Here is a 20,976-nt window from a genome sequence, read left to right as displayed (position 1 = left end):
GAATTGTTATATTTTTTATTGGTCTCGATCGGTGAGCGAATACGCGGCTTGTCTGATCTTAAGTGGTTATCGAAGCCTATGTTTATATATATATATATATATATATATATATATATATATATATATATATATTTTTTTTTTTATTGCTTAGGTGAGTGGACGAGCTCACAGCTCACCTGGTGTTAAGTGGTTATTGGAGCCCATAGACATCTATAACGCAAATGCGCCACCCACCTTGAGATATAAGTTCTAAGGTCTCAGTATAGTTACAACGGCTGCCCCACCCTTCAAACCGAAACGCATTACTGCTTCACGGTAGAAATAGGCAGGGTGGTGGTGCCTACCCGTGCGGACTCACAAGAGATCCTACCACCAGTAATAGTAATCGCGAAGTTGTTGTTTATCACCATATGCTAATTGTTTTATATACAATTGTTTTACAGGGAGGAGCATCAGGGTCTGATAACATACTATTTGCCGGACCAGACAGTGCCGTGGTCGAAGATGTTCGGTATAATGGAACGAGCGAAACAATCCCTCGACGTTGAAGATTACAGCATCTCTCAGACGACCCTAGAGCAGATATTCTTGCAGTTTACGAAATATCAAAGGGAAGGCTTGTGAATGAGATTGTAATATTTATTCTTAAGTGATAGTAAATAACAAAAGTGGAATTGCTTTAGAAGCCATTGATTGGTCTGGCATTTGAACCAGTTTATAGTTAAATATTTGGCTCCCTAATAATTAAATTTTTCAAATTAAATTTAAATAATTCTCCCCAATGAGAAGTTCGTTGGTTTACTATGTTATTTTTTTTCTTTTCAAACGTAATGAACATGACAGAAATTAATTTAATATTAAAACAATAAAAGTTTTAGAACAAAGTCTTAATTTTTATTTTTGTATAATTTACATGAATACATATATGTACTTAAGTAAATAAAATAATTCATTTATCTTACGAACTAGAATACGAATAATGTCTACGTTGGAAAATAGGCACAATTGTGATTCAAACTTTATTGAGTATTGTTTTATAAGGAGATTATTAAAGCAGCTTTTAAACAAAATCAACTGATTAAGTGGACCTACAAAACATAACGGACTGCTTACTACAATATAACGATACGTGACGTAACACATTTACAAAGATAAACACTAGCGTAAATATATTATTTAACATAAATTTTTTGACATTACAAGCAAACATAGCCTCAAAGAACTAGAAAGGGCATGCACAAAGCAATAAAGTACTAAGTTACTAAAAACTATAAATAAAATCACATTCGCGTAATCACAGCAGACTCCCGTAAAACGCGGGATACAATTGATTTGCTTACGTCACAAGAGAAGGAACTGAGGGAGTTCAATAGGAAGAGAGAGGGTAGGAGGGGCGGCACTGCTGTTTTATGAGTGTTCCTTCGCACACCACTGGAGTCTGCTGTATTTAAATAAGTTTAAATTAAACCATTTAATGGTGAAAAGCTATGCATTTTTTTGTTATAAAATAACTAGGTCAACGAAATATCAACTAATATAATATGATAATAAAACTAAATATAAGTTGCGTCATTAAAAGTCGAACTGCCTCAGAATGTAAGGTCAATTAATCAAGTTACACCCATTTTTTTGAGTGTCACGGTTTAGTACAAACAGTACTCGTATCAAAATATTTAAGCCAAACAAAATTTCGATGAATTGATAATTCACTCATAGACGAATGTTAATTTTTGTTTTTTTCAGTTTCCCGTGATTTGTATAGGTGATTTAAAAACACTTAGGTAATCGTAAAGCGTAATAAATAGTAATAAAATTTAAATTACTTTTAAAAAGGTCATTAGAACTTCGCAGCAATTTGCCGGCCACATACAAAGCGGTTAACAATCAGAGTGTCGTAAGTCACTACGTTTAGATCTAAACATGATGCGTTTCAATGTCTGGAGACTTTCAGTGGCATAGTTTTCAAATAATAGTATCAGGATTTGTGCTTGCTAACATCCTGTACTTTTTATTACCACACAAGGAACGTTTGAAAATTATTTATCGTATTTTTATTTACGGTTATATTCAAACTGAACTTGTATTTATTATCTACATTTTAACTATTTTGATTTGAGCGATCATTATACATATATTCGGATCATTATCGATGACGCTTGACACTTTCTTTAACTTAAGTACATTTACAAAAACATATTCGAATCATACTAACAGCGTAAAATATGATTATTTTATGTCAGATTACAACTATTTTTTTGTTAATGGTTATCTCTTAAAGACTGAACGACTACCCCGGGTTCACCTTACAAAAATTCAATATTAAGTACAGAGTTTATATAATAAGTATCGATTTATTAGGAACGGACGAATATTAATAAACATGACAAAACTTTTATGAGTGTACAAAAATGTCAAGTGCATTTTTAATCGCGGACGTTCAAGTATTACATAGGGCTAACTATACATCATTTTAAGTAAACAACACTTACTCTACCAGCGAAAAAAGAAAATCATGACTAATACTCTCCCCGTTTGATCAAATGTAAGATTTGTTTCGGTCTATACATATATATAGTGCTATAAAAATGGGCATTATATTTATTTGTTTTCAAGTCGTAGTCCAACTAGAGTTCTATGTCGAATTCTACTTTGGTTAATGTAAATTGATTATACTAAGTAATGTATAATTATAGTATTTATATGTCAGTCAACTGAATTGATTTATCCCTAATAGATAGTAAATAGAAGAAAATAAATGTGCAACAATAATGTATATTTATATTTAAAAATAAATAACGTTTTGAAAAAACAATCCCCTATTTTATGAATGTCACTATTTTATAGGTAATATTTATAATTTACCCTTTGGTTCTTTTGCCAGCAAAGGTAAGAAAGTAAGTCATACCTTTTTATTTTTTTTTCATACTTAATCGTTGGTAATTTAAAGGCTTCGTTAAACAGAACGCGTACTTAGCGCTGCGTTTTATTTAACGTCGCGCTTTTTTCATGTCACATAAATTGACTAGATGAGTCCAACGCTCCTTGACGCAACGCATTCGCCAAATCATAGTGCCTTTCGATAGCAGTGTGAAAATTTAAAAGTATTAAGATGTCGAGTGATTCAGATGTGGCATTGTATAAGCATGAGTATTTTCTAACTAATTCTATCAATTTTTCGGGCATTATCCAGTATTTTAGTAAACATTCACTGGGACGCTAAAACGAAATTTGTAAAAAATTACAACGCCTGACGTCAAAGCGACCTAAAGCCTTCGTCAAACAGAACGCGTAATTAGCGCGCGTCAGAGCGCTAAACTGACGCCGCGCTATGACGCGCGCTAAGTATGCGTTCTGTTTGACGAAGCCTTAAGGGCTATCCAACTTCGCACGGACCGACGTCATACCGTCGTCTAAGCCTGCTTAGGTAATACTTGCACGCCCGTAGCTTAAACTTAATGAATTACCAAGTAACATAAATGCAATAGTAAATTCAATTATTTTATTAACATTCCCTATGAGATTGTAAGATAAGCGTGTTTAAGTATTCGCTTAGTCGAAGTATCATAAATAGTAAAAAATCACATCGAAAAAGAGGTATACATAGTTACAATGGATACAGGTACAGTGGATGTTATTAATAAAAGTACATAATTATTAATGTTTCTGGACCAAATCGAAGTCATTGTCAATAATCTCCTTCTTCGTCTTTCTTTCTAAGCTGGGCAAATGAACTCACGACCCTTCCGTATGTAAATTGGTCATCTGAGCTCATCTATATTATATTATAAATATGTAGCCCCTCACCTTATGAGGCTGAATTGGAATGCTTCGCTGGACATTCTAGATGTGGGCAAATTTATCTACACTAAAATGTCGAATATTATTCTTTCATGTAATAAAAATATCGAAGCAAGGATTTAAGACTTATAATAAAACATTTTACGATTCGAAGCAACTACAGTACAACGTTTTTAACGTTCAGAAGTGCAGTCAATATTTATGTACTTTTGTAAATGATCCACAAACTTTAAGTCAATAGCTTATATCTAGAATTGTTAAAACAGTGCCTAAGTCGGAGACTTGATTGAATTGCACAAGGCACACCACATACACAAGTAATATAGACTTAATAAATAAAGGTATAAATTTGGTTTTATATAAAATATTCAAAAAAATACTGGTAACTATCAAAATGTTATTTTAGTATATTATTAATTTATAGGACGTTGGAGCTTTGTAAATGCGAGGAAAACTTGCTCGAGTGTTGTCTGCGCGACCGAGTAGTCATCAAGCGGCAGCGAGTCCCGCGCTAGTTCGAGCGCACTGAACACGCGCCACCACGGCAGCCCCGCCGACGACACGTGGTACGTGCTCATGCCCAGGTACGTCTCGCTGGGAACACAATGTTACCACTATTGTACCCCCTCACTCTACGTGATGCAACTAACTGCACATTCATTAAACAGTGCTAGTTCGAGCGCACTGAACACGCGCCACCACGGCAGCCCCGCCGACGACACGTGGTACGTGCTCATGCCCAGGTACGTCTCGCTGGGAACACAACGTTACCACTATTGTACCCCCTCACTCTACGTGATGCAACTAACTGCACATTCATTAAACAGTGCTAGTTCGAGCGCACTGAACACGCGCCACCACGGCAGCCCCGCCGACGACACGTGGTACGTGCTCATGCTCAGGTACGTCTCGCTGGGAACACAACGTTACCACTATTGTACCCCCTCACTCTACGTGATGCAACTAACTGCACATTCATTAAACAGTGCTAGTTCGAGCGCACTGAACACGCGCCACCACGGCAGCCCCGCCGACGACACGTGGTACGTGCTCATGCCCAGGTACGTCTCGCTGGGAACACAACGTTACCACTATTGTACCCCCTCACTCTACGTGATGCAACTAACTGCACATTCATTAAACAGTGCTAGTTCGAGCGCACTGAACATGCGCCACCACGGCAGCCCCGCCGACGACACGTGGTACGTGCTCATGCCCAGGTACGTCTCGCTGGGAACACAACGTTACCACTATTGTACCCCCTCACTCTACGTGATGCAACTAACTGCAAATTCATTAAACAGTGCTAGTTCGAGCGCACTGAACACGCGCCACCACGGCAGCCCCGCCGACGACACGTGGTACGTGCTCATGCCCAGGTACGTCTCGCTGGGAACACAACGTTACCACTATTGTACCCCCTCACTCTACGTGATGCAACTAACTGCACATTCATTAAACAGTGCTAGTTCGAGCGCACTGAACACGCGCCACCACGGCAGCCCCGCCGACGACACGTGGTACGTGCTCATGCCCAGGTACGTCTCGCTGGGAACACAACGTTACCACTATTGTACCCCCTCACTCTACGTGATGCAACTAACTGCACATTCATTAAACAGTGCTAGTTCGAGCGCACTGAACACGCGCCACCACGGCAGCCCCGCCGACGACACGTGGTACGTGCTCATGCCCAGGTACGTCTCGCTGGGAACACAACGTTACCACTATTGTACCCCCTCACTCTACGTGATGCAACTAACTGCACATTCATTAAACAGTGCTAGTTCGAGCGCACTGAACACGCGCCACCACGGCAGCCCCGCCGACGACACGTGGTACGTGCTCATGCCCAGGTACGTCTCGCTGGGAACACAACGTTACCACTATTGTACCCCCTCACTCTACGTGATGCAACTAACTGCACATTCATTAAACAGTGCTAGTTCGAGCGCACTGAACACGCGCCACCACGGCAGCCCCGCCGACGACACGTGGTACGTGCTCATGCCCAGGTACGTCTCGCTGGGAACACAACGTTACCACTATTGTACCCCCTCACTCTACGTGATGCAACTAACTGCACATTCATTAAACAGTGCTAGTTCGAGCGCACTGAACACGCGCCACCACGGCAGCCCCGCCGACGACACGTGGTACGTGCTCATGCCCAGGTACGTCTCGCTGGGAACACAACGTTACCACTATTGTACCCCCTCACTCTACGTGATGCAACTAACTGCACATTCATTAAACAGTGCTAGTTCGAGCGCACTGAACACGCGCCACCACGGCAGCCCCGCCGACGACACGTGGTACGTGCTCATGCCCAGGTACGTCTCGCTGGGAACACAACGTTACCACTATTGTACCCCCTCACTCTACGTGATGCAACTAACTGCACATTCATTAAACAGTGCTAGTTCGAGCGCACTGAACACGCGCCACCACGGCAGCCCCGCCGACGACACGTGGTACGTGCTCATGCCCAGGTACGTCTCGCTGGGAACACAACGTTACCACTATTGTACCCCCTCACTCTACGTGATGCAACTAACTGCACATTCATTAAACAGTGCTAGTTCGAGCGCACTGAACACGCGCCACCACGGCAGCCCCGCCGACGACACGTGGTACGTGCTCATGCCCAGGTACGTCTCGCTGGGAACACAACGTTACCACTATTGTACCCCCTCACTCTACGTGATGCAACTAACTGCACATTCATTAAACAGTGCTAGTTCGAGCGCACTGAACACGCGCCACCACGGCAGCCCCGCCGACGACACGTGGTACGTGCTCATGCCCAGGTACGTCTCGCTGGGAACACAACGTTACCACTATTGTACCCCCTCACTCTACGTGATGCAACTAACTGCACATTCATTAAACAGTGCTAGTTCGAGCGCACTGAACACGCGCCACCACGGCAGCCCCGCCGACGACACGTGGTACGTGCTCATGCCCAGGTACGTCTCGCTGGGAACACAACGTTACCACTATTGTACCCCCTCACTCCCACGTGATTAACTTATGCGTATTATACGCCTATAACAGCTTAAACTAAACATTTGTACTACTACAAAGAAGAAGATACTCACATGAGGTTAGCACCAACAAAATTTGTAGTCATATAGTTGTGGACGTCTAGCACTGCTGCGTCTCGATTTGGACCCGATTTACATTTCACGATTATTGTGTATCCTATAACAAGTTATTCATTAAAATAATGTTCAGACCCTGGGAACATAACTTAATAAATATCTATTTGAGTAACAATCTGAATACGGATATTGGCTTTCGGCAACCTCCAACCTTAATATATTCACTTAATTTTTTGTATTCAATAAAGAATACTTAGTCTGGCCATAATTACTGATACAATTAAAAATAAACAAAATATTACATTTGAATTTGGAATCTGTCATTTTTATATGAGTGCTCATTGAATTTTCTCATTTTGGCGCCAATACATTGTACAATATTTTGCGATATTAAAATGGAGTGGGGTGATAAAGAGAACCGAATCGCTGTGATTGCATTACACAAAGTAAGTATGAGCCAAATGCAATTTTTAAAACTCTCCATACGCATGGTATTAGTAAAATGTTTGTGTACCGGGCTATTAATAGATGCAATGAGACCTCCTCTGTTTGTGACAGAAAAAGATCTGGCCGTCCACGTAGTATGCGTACGAAAAAGTTGGTCAAAGCAGTAAGGGAAAGAATTCGAAGAAATCCTGTCCGAAAGCAAAAGATTTTATCTCGGGAGATGAAGATAGCACCTAGAACCATGTCGCGTATTTTAAAAGATGACTTAGGACTTGCAGCCTATAAGAGACGTACTGGTCATTTCTTAACTGATAATTTAAAAGAGAATAGGGTGGTAAAATCGAAACAACTACTGAAGCGGTACGCAAAGGGAGGTCATAGAAAATTTTTGTTTACGGATGATAATTTTTTTACAATGAGCAACATTTTAACAAACAAAATGACCGTATTTATGCTCAAAGCTCTAAAGAAGCTTCCCAATTAGTCGACAGAGTGCAATGTGGACACTACCCGACTTCAGTGACGGTTTGTGAAAAAGGTATCAAAACATCGGCACCAGTGTATCAAGATAGCATTCTTGAGAAGGTAGTGAAGCCCCTTAACAACACCATGTTCAATAATCAAGAATGGTCCTTCCAGCAAGACTCGGCGCCAGGTCATAAAGCTCGGTCTACGCAGTCTTTTTATTTATTTATTTATTTAGACATTCCCATAGCAATACACACAAAACATTCAAGCTTAAAATTTACATGTATAAAATTAAGTACTGGTATGTAAGCCAGTTACAGGCATGTACAGCAATCTCTTATAACACACTACATATGACATGTTACAGCAATTTCACAAACAGCGGAAAAATAGGCTAAATTTAAATGTTAACAGTACGACAAAAAAAGTATATTTGAAAACAGTCTTGGTTGGAAACGAACGTTTCGGACTTCATCAGAGCTGAAGAAGACTGGCCGTCGTCTAGTCCCGATCTTAATCCGCTGGATTATGATTTATGGTCAGTTTTAGAGAGTACGGTTTGCTCTAAACGCCATGATAATTTGGAGTCGCTAAAATAATCCGTACGATTGGCAGTGAAAAATTTTCCCATGGAAAGAGTGCGTGCTTCTATTGATAACTGGCCTCAACGTTTAAAGGACTGTATTGCAGCCAATGGAGACCACTTCGAATAAGCTTTTTATACTTTAAATTGTTTTATATTTTATGTATAAAACTAACACACTGTTATGGTAATAAATGTTATTTGCAATAGAATTTTTTTTTCCTTTGTCTCAGTATTTATGGCAAGACTAGGTATAATAATAATAATCGATGTGTCCTTCATGTAAATCGTGTTACACAATAAAATACGTGTTGCCATCTATTGTCAGGTACGTATATTACTATCTTACAAAAAGCTTTATAATTTTGAAACATCCTTAGATAACGCTAACGGAATTGATTTATGGTGTTAGACCTACGAATAAATAATTTATTCGTAATGTTAGACAGATAAATTGTTTTTGTTAATTATCCAAATAATGTTACACTGCCATCTATGGCAAATTTTGGTACACTAAGTGAATATTATAAAATAGAAATATCAAAGTAACATTATACTAAACTAGATGGGACTAGCGTCAATTGAATACAGTATAAATTATTTCTGGCTGTTACGTGATATCATTATACTTAAAGGAAGAAAAAAAAACATTATGCTTATTTATGGAATGCTCAGTATTAGAGTCCATCAAATAAATAATTGTACCGTGATCTTTAAATTAAATCGATTGATCGATTTAGAAGTAAACTCAAAAAACAAATCGTAAAATAATAGATCGTCTTCGTTTGATATAGTATATTTAAAGGGAAACCAAATATTTAAAATTTTTAGGGGTATAAAATCTCCATTAAAGATAATTATAGCAATACAGTAGGAACACCGCCCTAGAAATGTATCTCACATTCTCTAAAACTCTTCTTAATTTAACTTCATTGTTAAGTACTTCAAACAAATTTGATAATTTTTTATTGCATTGATGTCAACCATGCCATATATTTATCCATAGAGATGTTAAAGAAATTCCATGTAAATTAATTTAAAAATGAAGGAAGGTATTAATCTATTGACCGAATAATCTGCGTCACAGTTCCTATAACACCGGTGCATCGCTTGACATAAATTCACGGGGCGGGCGTCTTATTCTTTAAGCCACGACGACTTCAAATTGAATGGATTACGGCAGAATTTGGATCACTGAACGGCCGCTAAATGACTTACCCTGTGAGAATTTGCTCTTGAGATGTTGCAGCGAGCCGAGACAGCAGAGCCTGCCGTTGACCATGACGGTGAGCTTGGAGCAGAGAGCCTCGCACTCCTCCATGCTGTGTGACGTCAGCACCACGCTGCGCCCGCCGCCCACCGCGCTGCTGATGCCGCGCCACACGAGCCGCTTCGACGCCGGATCCATGCCTTTCATTATTGTCCATGTTGATTACAAGATTTTTTTTTTTTATCGCCCTTGTTGGCAGACGAGCATACGGCCCACCTGATAGTGAGTGGTTACCGTCGGTGAATGACAAGTCATAGCGTTCGGACACCGTGGAGGGGAGCTCATTCTAAAGCCGGATGGTACGTGGCAAAAATTATCTCTGGAAACGCACTGATGAAACGCATGAAGATGCAACTTATTTACTATTAAATTGTTGACTAAGTGCTACATAATTACGAAAGTGCAATATCACCTGTCGTAGGCTCATCCAGGAATATAACTGGGTAATCACCGAGCAACGCAACCGCTGTACTGATTTTACGTTTTGTTCCGCCACTGCATTCCCGAACCTGTAAATTTAGATAATCGTTGTATTATCAAGAAATCGCGGCTTAAAGGGAAATGGAAAGGTTTATTCGTATTGAGCGATGCAACTATGGCGGTGTTCAAATCCCGGGGCCATTTTTTGATTCTAATTTTATTTTGAATCATTGATAAGTACGTGAACAGTTACGACTTTATTTAAAAATATGATACTTGCCGTAGAATATTACAACGGACGTTTCAAAAAGGACATTACCTTCTTGTCATAGTGCTTTATGAATCCCAATTGTTTAGCAAGATGAACGGCATGAGTTTCGCCTATTGACGTAGGAATGCCACGCAGCAAACAGAAAATCTTCAATGTCTCCCTTGCGGTTAAATTGTCAAACAGTGCATCGAATTGGGGGCAGTAACCTGAAAGCAAACGACATAGCAACGCGGTGAGATAAATATAAAATAGTATTGTTTGTGCTTTAGTAATAATGGTAATATTATGGTATGGCACCGGCCCGCATAGAGAAGATACTGAGCTGTAATGAAAAACAGCATTGATTTACTGTTCTACCGAGAGACAGTGTAACCCGTTTATAAAACACAGTTTTTACTGGTGGTAGGACACCTTGTGAGTTCGTACGGGTAAGTACCACCACCCTGCCTATTTCTACCGTGAAGCAGTAGTGCGTTACGGTTTGAAAAGTGCGGCTGTCGCTGTAGTGTAAAAACTGAGACCTAGAATTATATATTTTTTTTTTTTTTTTTTTTTTTTATTGCTTAGCTGTGTGGACGAGCTCACAGCCCACCTGATGTTAAGTGGTTACTGGAGCCCATAGACATCTACAACGTAAATGCGCCACACACCATGAGATATAGTTCTAAGGTCTCAGTATAGTCACAACGGCTGCCCCACCCTTCAAACCGAAACGCATTACTGCTTCACGGCAGAAATAGGCGGGGCGGTGGTACCTACCCGTGCGGACTCAGAAGAGGTCCTACCACCAGTAATTACGCAAATTATAATTTTGCGGGTTTCATTTTTATTACACGATGTTATTCCTTCACCGTGGAAGTCAATCGTGAACATTTGTTGAGTACGTATTTCATTAGAAAAATTGGTACCCGCCTGCGGGATTCGAACACCGGTGCATCGCTTCAACACGAATGCACCGGACGTCTTATCCGTTAGGCCACGACGACTTCAAAGGATTACACATATTAAAGGATTACACATATTATATTATATTTTTCTATTGTTTTTTTTTAATAATTATAATATGCATTTTTACTGTTCTAGAGGAATTCATGAGCTCACAGCTCATCAGATGTTATCAGTCAGCATGCGGACCGAGTTAGTGTGGTAGGGTCGATTCACAAATGAGGCAGTACACGTCCTGCACGTGGGTCCGTTACCAACGGTCCGTGCATGAGCGCGTCGACGTCCCACACACATGCGTCGCCAGTCAGCATGCAGACCGAGCTAATGTAATAAAGTCGACTCACCAATGAGGCGGTGCACGTCCTGCACATGTGCTCGCACCGAGTGTCCGTGCACGAGCGCGTCGCCGTCCAACATGCGTGCGTCGCCGGTCAGCATGCGGACCGAGCTGAGGTGTAATAGGGTCGACTCACCAATGAGGCGGTGCACGTCCTGCACGTGTGCTCGCATCGAGTGTCCGTGCACGAGCGCGTCGCCGTCCGACACGCGTGCGTCGCCGGTCAGCATGCGGACCGAGCTGAGGTGTAATAGGGTGGACTCACCAATGAGGCGGTGCACGTCCTGCACGTGTGCTCGCACCGAGTGTCCGTGCACGAGCGCGTCGCCGTCCAACATACGTGCGTCGCCGGTCAGCATGCGGACCGAGCTGAGGTGTAATAGGGTCGACTCACCAATGAGGCGGTGCACGTCCTGCACGTGTGCTCGCACCGAGTGTCCGTGCACGAGCGCGTCGCCGTCCGACACGCGTGCGTCGCCGGTCAGCATGCGGACCGAGCTGAGGTGTAATAGGGTGGACTCACCAATGAGGCGGTGCACGTCCTGCACGTGTGCTCGCATCGAGTGTCTATGCACGAGCGCGTCGCTGCCCGACACGCGTGCGTCGCCGGTCAGCATGCGGACCGAGCTGATGTGTAATAGGGTCGACTCACCAATGAGGCGGTGCACGTCCTGCACGTGTGCTCGCACCGAGTGTCCGTGCACGAGCGCGTCGCCGTCCGACACGCGTGCGTCGCCGGTCAGCATGCGGACCGAGCTGAGGTGTAATAGGGTGGACTCACCAATGAGGCGGTGCACGTCCTGCACGTGTGCTCGCATCGAGTGTCTATGCACGAGCGCGTCGCTGCCCGACACGCGTGCGTCGCCGGTCAGCATGCGGACCGAGCTGATGTGTAATAGGGTCGACTCACCAATGAGGCGGTGCACGTCCTGCACGTGTGCTCGCACCGAGTGTCCGTGCACGAGCGCGTCGCCGTCCGACACGCGTGCGTAGCCGGTCAGCATGCGGACCGAGCTGATGTGTAATAGGGTCGACTCACCAATGAGGCGGTGCACGTCCTGCACGTGTGCTCGCACCGAGTGTCCGTGCACGAGCGCGTCGCCGTCCGACACGCGTGCGTCGCCGGTCAGCATGCGGACCGAGCTGATGTGTAATAGGGTCGACTCACCAATGAGGCGGTGCACGTCCTGCACGTGTGCTCGCACCGAGTGTCCGTGCACGAGCGCGTCGCCGTCCGACACGCGTGCGTCGCCGGTCAGCATGCGGAAGGTGCTGGTCTTGCCGGCGCCGTTGACTCCGAGCAGGCCGAAGCACTCTCCGCCGCGCACCGCGAACGTGAGTCGGTCGACGGCTACGAGGCGCCGGTAGCGCTTGCTCAGCTCGCGACACACGAGGCTGAACGCGGTGACCTCACTACTTGTCATTGCTAGAACACGCTGTCTTTCCTCCACAACATCATCATCTTCAACTTCTGCATTTACTTCAACCTTTTTACTCTCATTCGATTTTGGTTTTGTACCAGATAACATCATAGTCTCTTCTTGTTTCTTGTACAAGACCTGTGTAAATTATTCAATTGAAAATTTGTTTAAATACATGCCATGTTACTCTTTGATATTGTTTACCTTGTTCCAAAGTTCGTATTCCTTAGCTAGCAATATTGCAAATGACACAGTCGCTACAACTATCATAGTAAATAGATATCTTGCAATACCCGGTTCCTTCCACCCTAAAAATGGATTATCCTCAACTGAAAAAAAAACGGGGATCACTTAACTGTTTAATGTTTGTTTCAACATTGTCAAAACATTATGTTAATAAACTTACTACAACACATGGATATGTCTAGTTCATTGCATATAGTTAGTCGTGTGCAATTTTTATAATTTAATTGGTTGCATAAGCTGTCGCAGGCTTTAATCTTTATTGAAGATGTCACCATTTCCCTGAAAATTAATGTTCATTTTATTGTATATGTACCCTGTGTATATTTTTTGTAATATAATTAAATTCACAAATTATTTATTTTTTTATTGCTTAGATGGGTGGACGAGCTCAGAGCCCACCTGGTGTTAAATGGTTACTGAAGGCTATAGACATCTACAACGTAAATGACCCCCCCCACCCACCTTGAGTTATGAGTTCTAAGGTCTTAGTATAGTTACAACGGCTGCACCACCCTTCCAACCGAAACGCATTACTGCTTCACGGCAGAAATAGGCAGGCCGGTGGTACCTACCCGTGTGGACTCACAAGAGGTCCACCGCCACTAAACAATATAATATTTCATAGAAAAATATATTTATATACCTGACACTCTTGCTGACACAGTAGATTGGTAACAATGAAAATGGATACTCAAGTATTTCTGCGTAAGCAGAAGCATTTATGAAAGGCATCCGTAATACTTCAGTGACAAGGAACAACATTGAACCTGGCAAAAAAGTAATGATTACTCAAAAACGCCATAAACAATATAGGGCGTGCTGTGGAACCGTTCCCGAAAACGAAAAACCTATCGTTAGAGTTCGTGACATACCATGATAGTACTAGACACACCACGTTAATAACAATACGACCTTCCTCCCCCTTAACCCGCCGTTCTAGAACGGTTCCTTGATTCCAAACATAAATTCATGTTCTATACTTACCACAAAATATATTTACAAACACCATTTTACTGAAACCGGTGGCGGCTTCTTCGAAACAGAACGATGCGAGGTAGTGCAACGGTATAATTGCCAATGAAAACACCATCAGAACTAATAAAATTCGACCTGCATTATGAAAAATAATATTGTCATTAAAATCGCAGAACTAACAGAGCTTGCATTAATAAATTACACAAAAGATATTCTCGTACGCATGTTACTAAGACTTAAACCGAAAAGTTTTCAAAAGTTCAATTATTTATAAAAGCTTTTCTCGTTACCACAAAATCTACAAAGCGTATCGAAGGTGGTTTTGAATTGGTGATAATTTTCGAATTGGTTGAGGTAATTTCCGGAAATGGGTATGCAATATGGCAGCTCCTTCTGTGGGACGGGACCCATGGTTTCAATCGATCTGACATTATTGACGATTATGAATAGAAGGGTTCTTACGCAGCTGAAGCCTTTGACGGAAATAATATTGTAAATGTAGTTCAAAGAACTACTTATTATACATTGGACAATTAGTATATGTGTTATTAGAAACTATTTCATCTGTACCTGTATTACGAGTAAGTTAGTGGATCGAGTCGTCAGAGATTACATATTTGTAGCATAGTGTAAACTTTAAAAATTGTCAGATGTATAAAAAAAGATTAAAAATTTATCAGACAAGTGGTTTAAATAATGTCTGTAACTTGTGAAGCACTTTGCAAACATTAAAGTAAACCCTATTCAGACCTAATCGAATGAGGGACGCGTTAATAGAGAACACGAACAAACATCCCATGGCTTAGGTACTCATGTTAATTTTTTTATTGCTTAGATGCCCACCTGGTGTTAAGTGGTTACCGGAGCCCATAGACATCTACAACGTAAATGCCGCTACCTTGAAATATAAGTTCTAAGTTCTCAGTATAGTTACAACGGCTGCCCCACCCTTCAAACCGAAACGCATTACTGCTTCACGGCAGAAATAGGCAGGGCGGTGGTACCTACCCGCGCGGACTCACAAGAGGTCCTACCATCAGTAAAAATGTTCATATTCCTATTACTTACCAAGTTCTGCAGGCGTCGACATTCCCATTTCTTGGAAGCACGCAATAGTGACTATAATGCAAATGTGGTTCAGAAACAACCAAATCCAATCCCAAATGAGGGCAGTACTCCACATTACTACCGGTCGCACTCCTGATACTCTTTGGAGAAGTTTCGCACCGCTGATGCGCTCCTATGAAACGTTTTAAAACACTTTTAAAACAAAATAAAAATTCAATATAATTATTTAATGAAGCTTTAGTTGTTTAATTAGCAGTAGGTTTTATGATGTAGTAAGTACCGTGAGAAACAGGTTGCGAGTATATCTTACTAACAAAGCGTAGAGATGTTATATTATAGATGGGGCGAATTGGGTTTGCATTTTTTTTCCTACCTAGGCTATGGTCTTGAGAGACCATATCAGCGTCACCGGGCGAGTAGGTGAGCTCAGGGGCTCAAATATGTGTTTTCAATACTCTAATGTAGCATACAATAAAATCTGAATGTTCACGTGTTCAATCTGATCGGATAAATGATGCTCAAACAGAACATGATCAAGAAAATGTTTATAGTGTACTTTAAAGATTTTAAATTTACTAGTGTAAAAGTTCACTGTGATTATAGCGCGGGAAGGTGCCATTCACTTGACCATTGCTTCCTTAAAACCGGAATTCCAATTGAAAATTTGATATTTTGATAAAGCTCGTCTGCCTATCAGTAACAATTAAAAAAATACTTACTTTAATTACAAAGAGAACCAGAAAAGAGCTTATAACCGCTATACAAAATCCAAGGCTAAAAGAAAACATGAAGGCGGTGTTTGTTCCGGTAGACATTACTTGAACCTAAAAATAACACGAATTAAAAGCAATCGTACAATTATATTTAAAAACATAATTAATAATAAACATAATTAAATATTAAAAACTTAATTACAAAAAATACTATTTATTGTATTATAGACAGTATACTTTTTTTATGTCACAAGGAAATACGTTTCTGTAACTACTTTTATGTAAAATAGTTTTGATAACCCTATCACATATTAGATGTTGAGTATTACATATACTATTTAAACACTATATTAAGCTGTTTACACCATATAAGAAGTCTTTTTTCTTTATACCTACTACATATTATAATGATGATGATAGATGATTAGAAGTCGTTATTAGCCTAACGGATAAGACGTCCGGTGCATTCGTATTGAGCGATGCACCGGTGTTCGAATCTCAGGCGGGGTACCAATTTTTCTAATGAAATACGTACTCAACAAATGTGCACGATTGACTTCCACGGTGAAGGAAGAACATCGTGTAATAAAAATGAAACCCGCAAAATTATAATTTGCGTAATTACTGGTGGTAGGACCTGTTGTGAGTCCGCGCGGGTAGGTACCACCACCCTGCCTATTTCTAAAGTGAAGCAGTAATGCGTTTCGGTTTGAAGGGTGGGGCAGCCGTTGTAACTATTCGTGAGACCTTAGAACTTATATCTCAAGGTGGGTGGCGCATTTACGTTGTGGATGTCTATGGGCTCCAGTAAACACTTAACACCAGGTGGGCTGTGAGCTCATCCAACCATCTAAACAATAAAAAAAAATTAAAAAAAGATCTATTAATTGATATGTTGAATTTTAATAAATAAATACGGTGTCAAAATTTATCTTTTATCACGTTAAGCCTTTTTTTGCTACTAATTCTAGCTCGATATCAAAAAACTGGTTCGTTTTCGTTAATTTAGTTTAATCAAAACCAGATTGCGTTGGCACTAAAATAAAACAACATAAAAAGTAATTCTAATCTTAATTAATTCTATGACAAGTTTTGTCAATTTTTAATGATTTATATTTAAATCATTAAATAAAATGAATTTATTGTAACAATTTTTTATCAACAATCACATGACATGATTTCACATGTGTCCAATCTAAAGTCTATTTATTATTCTTAGCTCGTTTTCTCGTTCATAGTTAGTGAAAAATAAGAGTGGTTCAATTATTACCTATTAAATGCATAAAACAAAACGCATAAAAATCAGATATATAATGGCTCCTCTTCACAATCGGCCATGATGGGCGATTATAGGAACTCACGATAGTGTAGAGTGCATAAATGTCTGTGATCGACCATCATCGCGTATGATCGTGCGCAATCGGCGTTGTGTCGATAGATCAAAGGAATGATGGCCCATGATTGTATGAGCGTCCACACCATCGCCGATTAGGCAGGATGTAGTTGTCTCGAGTGTGTGTCAATTGTGTCGACTACAAAACTATGGTTGCGTGGACCTTGTTTTGTTCCGATTGATAGTCACGACCCACCAACTTCTCTTCCTCCATCTTGTTTATAGTTACCGGTAAGTAGCGGCTTGGCTCTATACCTAGCATTGCTGAAGTCCATGGGCGACGGTAACCACTCACCATCAGGTATGCTCGTCTGTCTACAAGGGCAATGAAAAAAAAAGGTTTTCACGATTCTTTTTTCGCATACTATAACTAAATGACTATACGAGCTAACTAAAAATATTGCCGCAGCCGCGATCCCCTCAATTTCCATCATCGATACCTAGACGTCTTAACATATCAGTAGACAGTCAGTAAATGAACGTTCACGATTGTGTGGAGAGTTGCCCGATCATGGCGGCGATGATGGACGATCATTTGTTGGCCCATCATGGCCGATTGTGAAGAGGAGCCATTATGTAGTTCATATTTACCATTCCTTCAACTGAATATGGTAGCGGATGGTTGACAAATGTCAAAGTTGTATTGGGTGACAGAGAACGAATTATTGCGTTCTCGACTAGTGAAAGCGAGATAGCAGAATCATGAAGACCGTAGTTACCGAACCAGGCTGTTATGCTGTTATTACGAAATGTAGCTCCCACTAGATCTTCATATCGTACTCGAGATTGATCTTCTGCGATCTGTGAAAATAATTTAAACATACCTGTAGCTACTCGAAACTGGACCTTGAAATCTGAGACCGGATTTTGCGAAAATAGAATTCGCCGGTAATTTTTTGTTCTTTTTTTGTAAGTGTTGACCTTTAGATTAATTTTTAGAAAATATATTTCGGAAATGATATCCTCAAAATGGTATCATAGATTACCATAATCTATATATATAAAAATGAAACCCGTTTTCCGTTGTCACCACATAACATGAAAACGGCTTGACCGATTTGGCTTATTTTTTTTTTGTAGTTTTCTAATACTCTGTACAAGGTTCTTACGGAAACAAATATTAAGAAAATCTCTCAGAAATATTGAAAAATATACATTTAATTTTGCATATTTATTTGTGAACTATTCCACGCGGACGAAGTCGTGGGCAAAAGCTAGTACATTATAATAATGACAACCCCAAATGTTCTGTACTGCTGGTACTGCTGGTAGTGCATTCTGTGAGATCGCAAGGGCAGCGGCATTTACAATGTGATGTCTATAGACTTTAAAAACACAGGTTAACACCATTTCCATTGTTTATGAATTTATGAAAAAATAGTTTCACTTTGTGTAAAGGCCTCGAAATAGTAAATCCAATTTTATTTTAATAGCATAGCACAAAAAATGCAAAGGCACCAATTTTCACATCCACAAATGATAAAATAAAATTATCTTAATTAAAATTAATTATCTTAAATTAAAATTATTTACAATGAGAAGAATAATATCAAAAATACTTTAATTGTTTATTATAGTGATTAATTATACTAACTACTAATACTTACAAGTTTCAAATAGACGTTTTTTAAGTTAGATGTTCCAACATCATATAACTTCAAGCCGGGGTACGTTGATTGTTTGAAATAATCTTTGTATGCCAACATGACATTAGCTTCAGTACTGCCGTCTCTCAAATCGTTACCTTGCGATACTAATGTCTCAGTTCCTTTAAATCCACTCTCCAGGCTCAGTTCAAGCGGGGGCAATACATTCAAGAATTTCCAAGATAGTGAAACTATCATCGATAAAATAATGTTTATTATCGGCCATATTATTTGTATCGCAGCGAGTGCCTTATTTCTCAACGTGTTGTACATCAGTTTCAAGAACATAGCTTTTATGTGATTCTTCAGTAAATGAAACCCTTGCGTTTTATGTAAAGGCTCATTGTCCTCTGAAATAAAATACTTATCTAATTTTTAAAGTTGTTTAATTTATGTATAATATGTAACATACATCTGGCTGATTGATCCTAATTGATTCACTAACTTTCAACAAAGCAGTGGGCTAATAAAACATTAATGAATATCCTTTGAGACATATTTTAAAATGATCAAAATCTGACCTTTACATCTATTTGTAGGAGGTCGTATGCCTCACTCGACTTACCCCTCAGCGCAACCCGTGGCATTTTACTGTCTATATGTACGCTTTCGTTCATCATGCGTGAGGTAATCAAACACTGCATTTTAAATACGTAGACGACACTTGAAAATCATTTTACTTTCATTAATTATCTCGCTACATACTACCATTAGGTACGAACGGTATACCTACTGGCCACTGCCACTTTAACTTTCCGTTTCAATAACATTTATCGATGATTTTAATTATCCTGCGCATTTATATTTTTTTTATTGCCCGTGTAGGCAGACGAGCATGCGGCTCACCTGATGGTAAGTGGTTACCGTCGCCCATAGATTTCAGCAGTGGCAGAGCTAAGCCGCTGCCTACCTTTATTTCTGATTAGATTACTTTAGATTTAATTTGATACATTAAGATTCCCTGAATCGCGCAGTCTCTATAAGGAGTTAAGTACATCTCTATTTTATTCTATGCAAATAAGTAAAACGTTGACTCACTCAACATGTCCCCGTTCATATCAACCATTTCGATATCTCCTTTAGTTTCTTTTATTTCAACATTGTTATCTTCGATTCCAGCTCTGCAAATTGGTTGAAAATTGAGTTAATTCATTATGTAATTTAAATAACAGCGTATTAAGGAAGCAAAGTTTTAAATTTTCTTAAATATTTTTTTCTTCATTTGTTTAATGTTTAGTTTTTTATTGGTAGTGGAATTAGATTATTAACTATTAATTACTTCATAAAAACTTCCTCAAGGCTAGTCACTGATAACCCGTAGCTTGATATAAATAAAGACTCTTTCTTTTCTTCAAGTTTTTTGAGCATTTCGGGAAATTTACTTACACTTTCACTAGGTAAAATGTAAGTTAATTCTGAGCCTGAAATGACAAAAATAGTAAAAGCAGATCACTTAACCAAATCATAATATCACAATATTAATTCTTGTGTTGCCTATTTGTATGACAACGTGAATTCCACCACCTGCCCCAAAAATATAAGGTTTTTCTTTGTTTTTTATTTATTTATTGCATAGATGGGTAGATTAGCTCACACCCCACCTGGTGTTAAGTGGTTACCGGAGTCCATAAACATCTATACTGTAAATGCCACCACCCACCTTGAGATATGAGTTCTAAGGTCTCAGTATAGTTACAACAGCTGCCCCACCCTTCAAACCGAAACGCATTACTGATTCATGGTAGAAATAGGCAGGGTGGTTGTACCCGCCCGTACCGAGGCGTTCTACCCCAGTAATTACGAAAATTATAATTTTTTTTATTTTGTTTTTATTGCTTAGATGGATGGACGAGCTCACAGCCCACCTGGTG

The 20,976-nt window shown here is 40.1% G+C and overlaps 2 protein-coding genes across 4 annotated transcripts in view; one reads left to right on the top strand and one right to left on the bottom strand.

The window, feature by feature from the left end:
• The window catches only part of LOC114253251 (phospholipid-transporting ATPase ABCA3), a 36,198-nt gene extending 35,314 nt beyond the window's left edge, over positions 1-884 (top strand). For all 3 annotated transcript variants that reach the window (XM_089734506.1, XM_028188041.2, XM_028188042.2), the window contains one exon: positions 444-884. In XM_089734506.1, coding sequence (XP_089590632.1) covers positions 444-624 — 181 coding nt within the window. In that variant the 3' untranslated portion in view covers positions 625-884. The remainder of the gene's footprint in view (positions 1-443) is intronic.
• The window catches only part of LOC114253217 (phospholipid-transporting ATPase ABCA3), a 48,060-nt gene continuing 27,956 nt past the window's right edge, over positions 873-20,976 (bottom strand). Inside the window, exons 14-29 of the mRNA XM_089734517.1 lie at positions 20,385-20,526; positions 20,144-20,226; positions 19,067-19,455; positions 18,051-18,260; positions 16,073-16,177; positions 15,354-15,525; positions 14,295-14,420; positions 13,954-14,077; positions 13,471-13,589; positions 13,269-13,393; positions 12,812-13,202; positions 10,410-10,567; positions 10,083-10,179; positions 9,619-9,810; positions 6,900-7,002; positions 873-4,392 (exon numbers count right to left, since the gene is read on the bottom strand). Coding sequence (XP_089590643.1) covers positions 4,212-4,392; positions 6,900-7,002; positions 9,619-9,810; positions 10,083-10,179; positions 10,410-10,567; positions 12,812-13,202; positions 13,269-13,393; positions 13,471-13,589; positions 13,954-14,077; positions 14,295-14,420; positions 15,354-15,525; positions 16,073-16,177; positions 18,051-18,260; positions 19,067-19,455; positions 20,144-20,226; positions 20,385-20,526 — 2,717 coding nt within the window. The 3' untranslated portion in view covers positions 873-4,211. The remainder of the gene's footprint in view (positions 4,393-6,899; positions 7,003-9,618; positions 9,811-10,082; positions 10,180-10,409; positions 10,568-12,811; positions 13,203-13,268; positions 13,394-13,470; positions 13,590-13,953; positions 14,078-14,294; positions 14,421-15,353; positions 15,526-16,072; positions 16,178-18,050; positions 18,261-19,066; positions 19,456-20,143; positions 20,227-20,384; positions 20,527-20,976) is intronic.

Source organism: Bombyx mandarina, chromosome 17 (assembly GCF_030267445.1).
Source record: "Bombyx mandarina strain Sakado chromosome 17, ASM3026744v2".
Classification (NCBI taxonomy): domain Eukaryota; kingdom Metazoa; phylum Arthropoda; class Insecta; order Lepidoptera; family Bombycidae; genus Bombyx; species Bombyx mandarina.
This window is presented reverse-complemented; position numbering and strand designations above follow the sequence as displayed.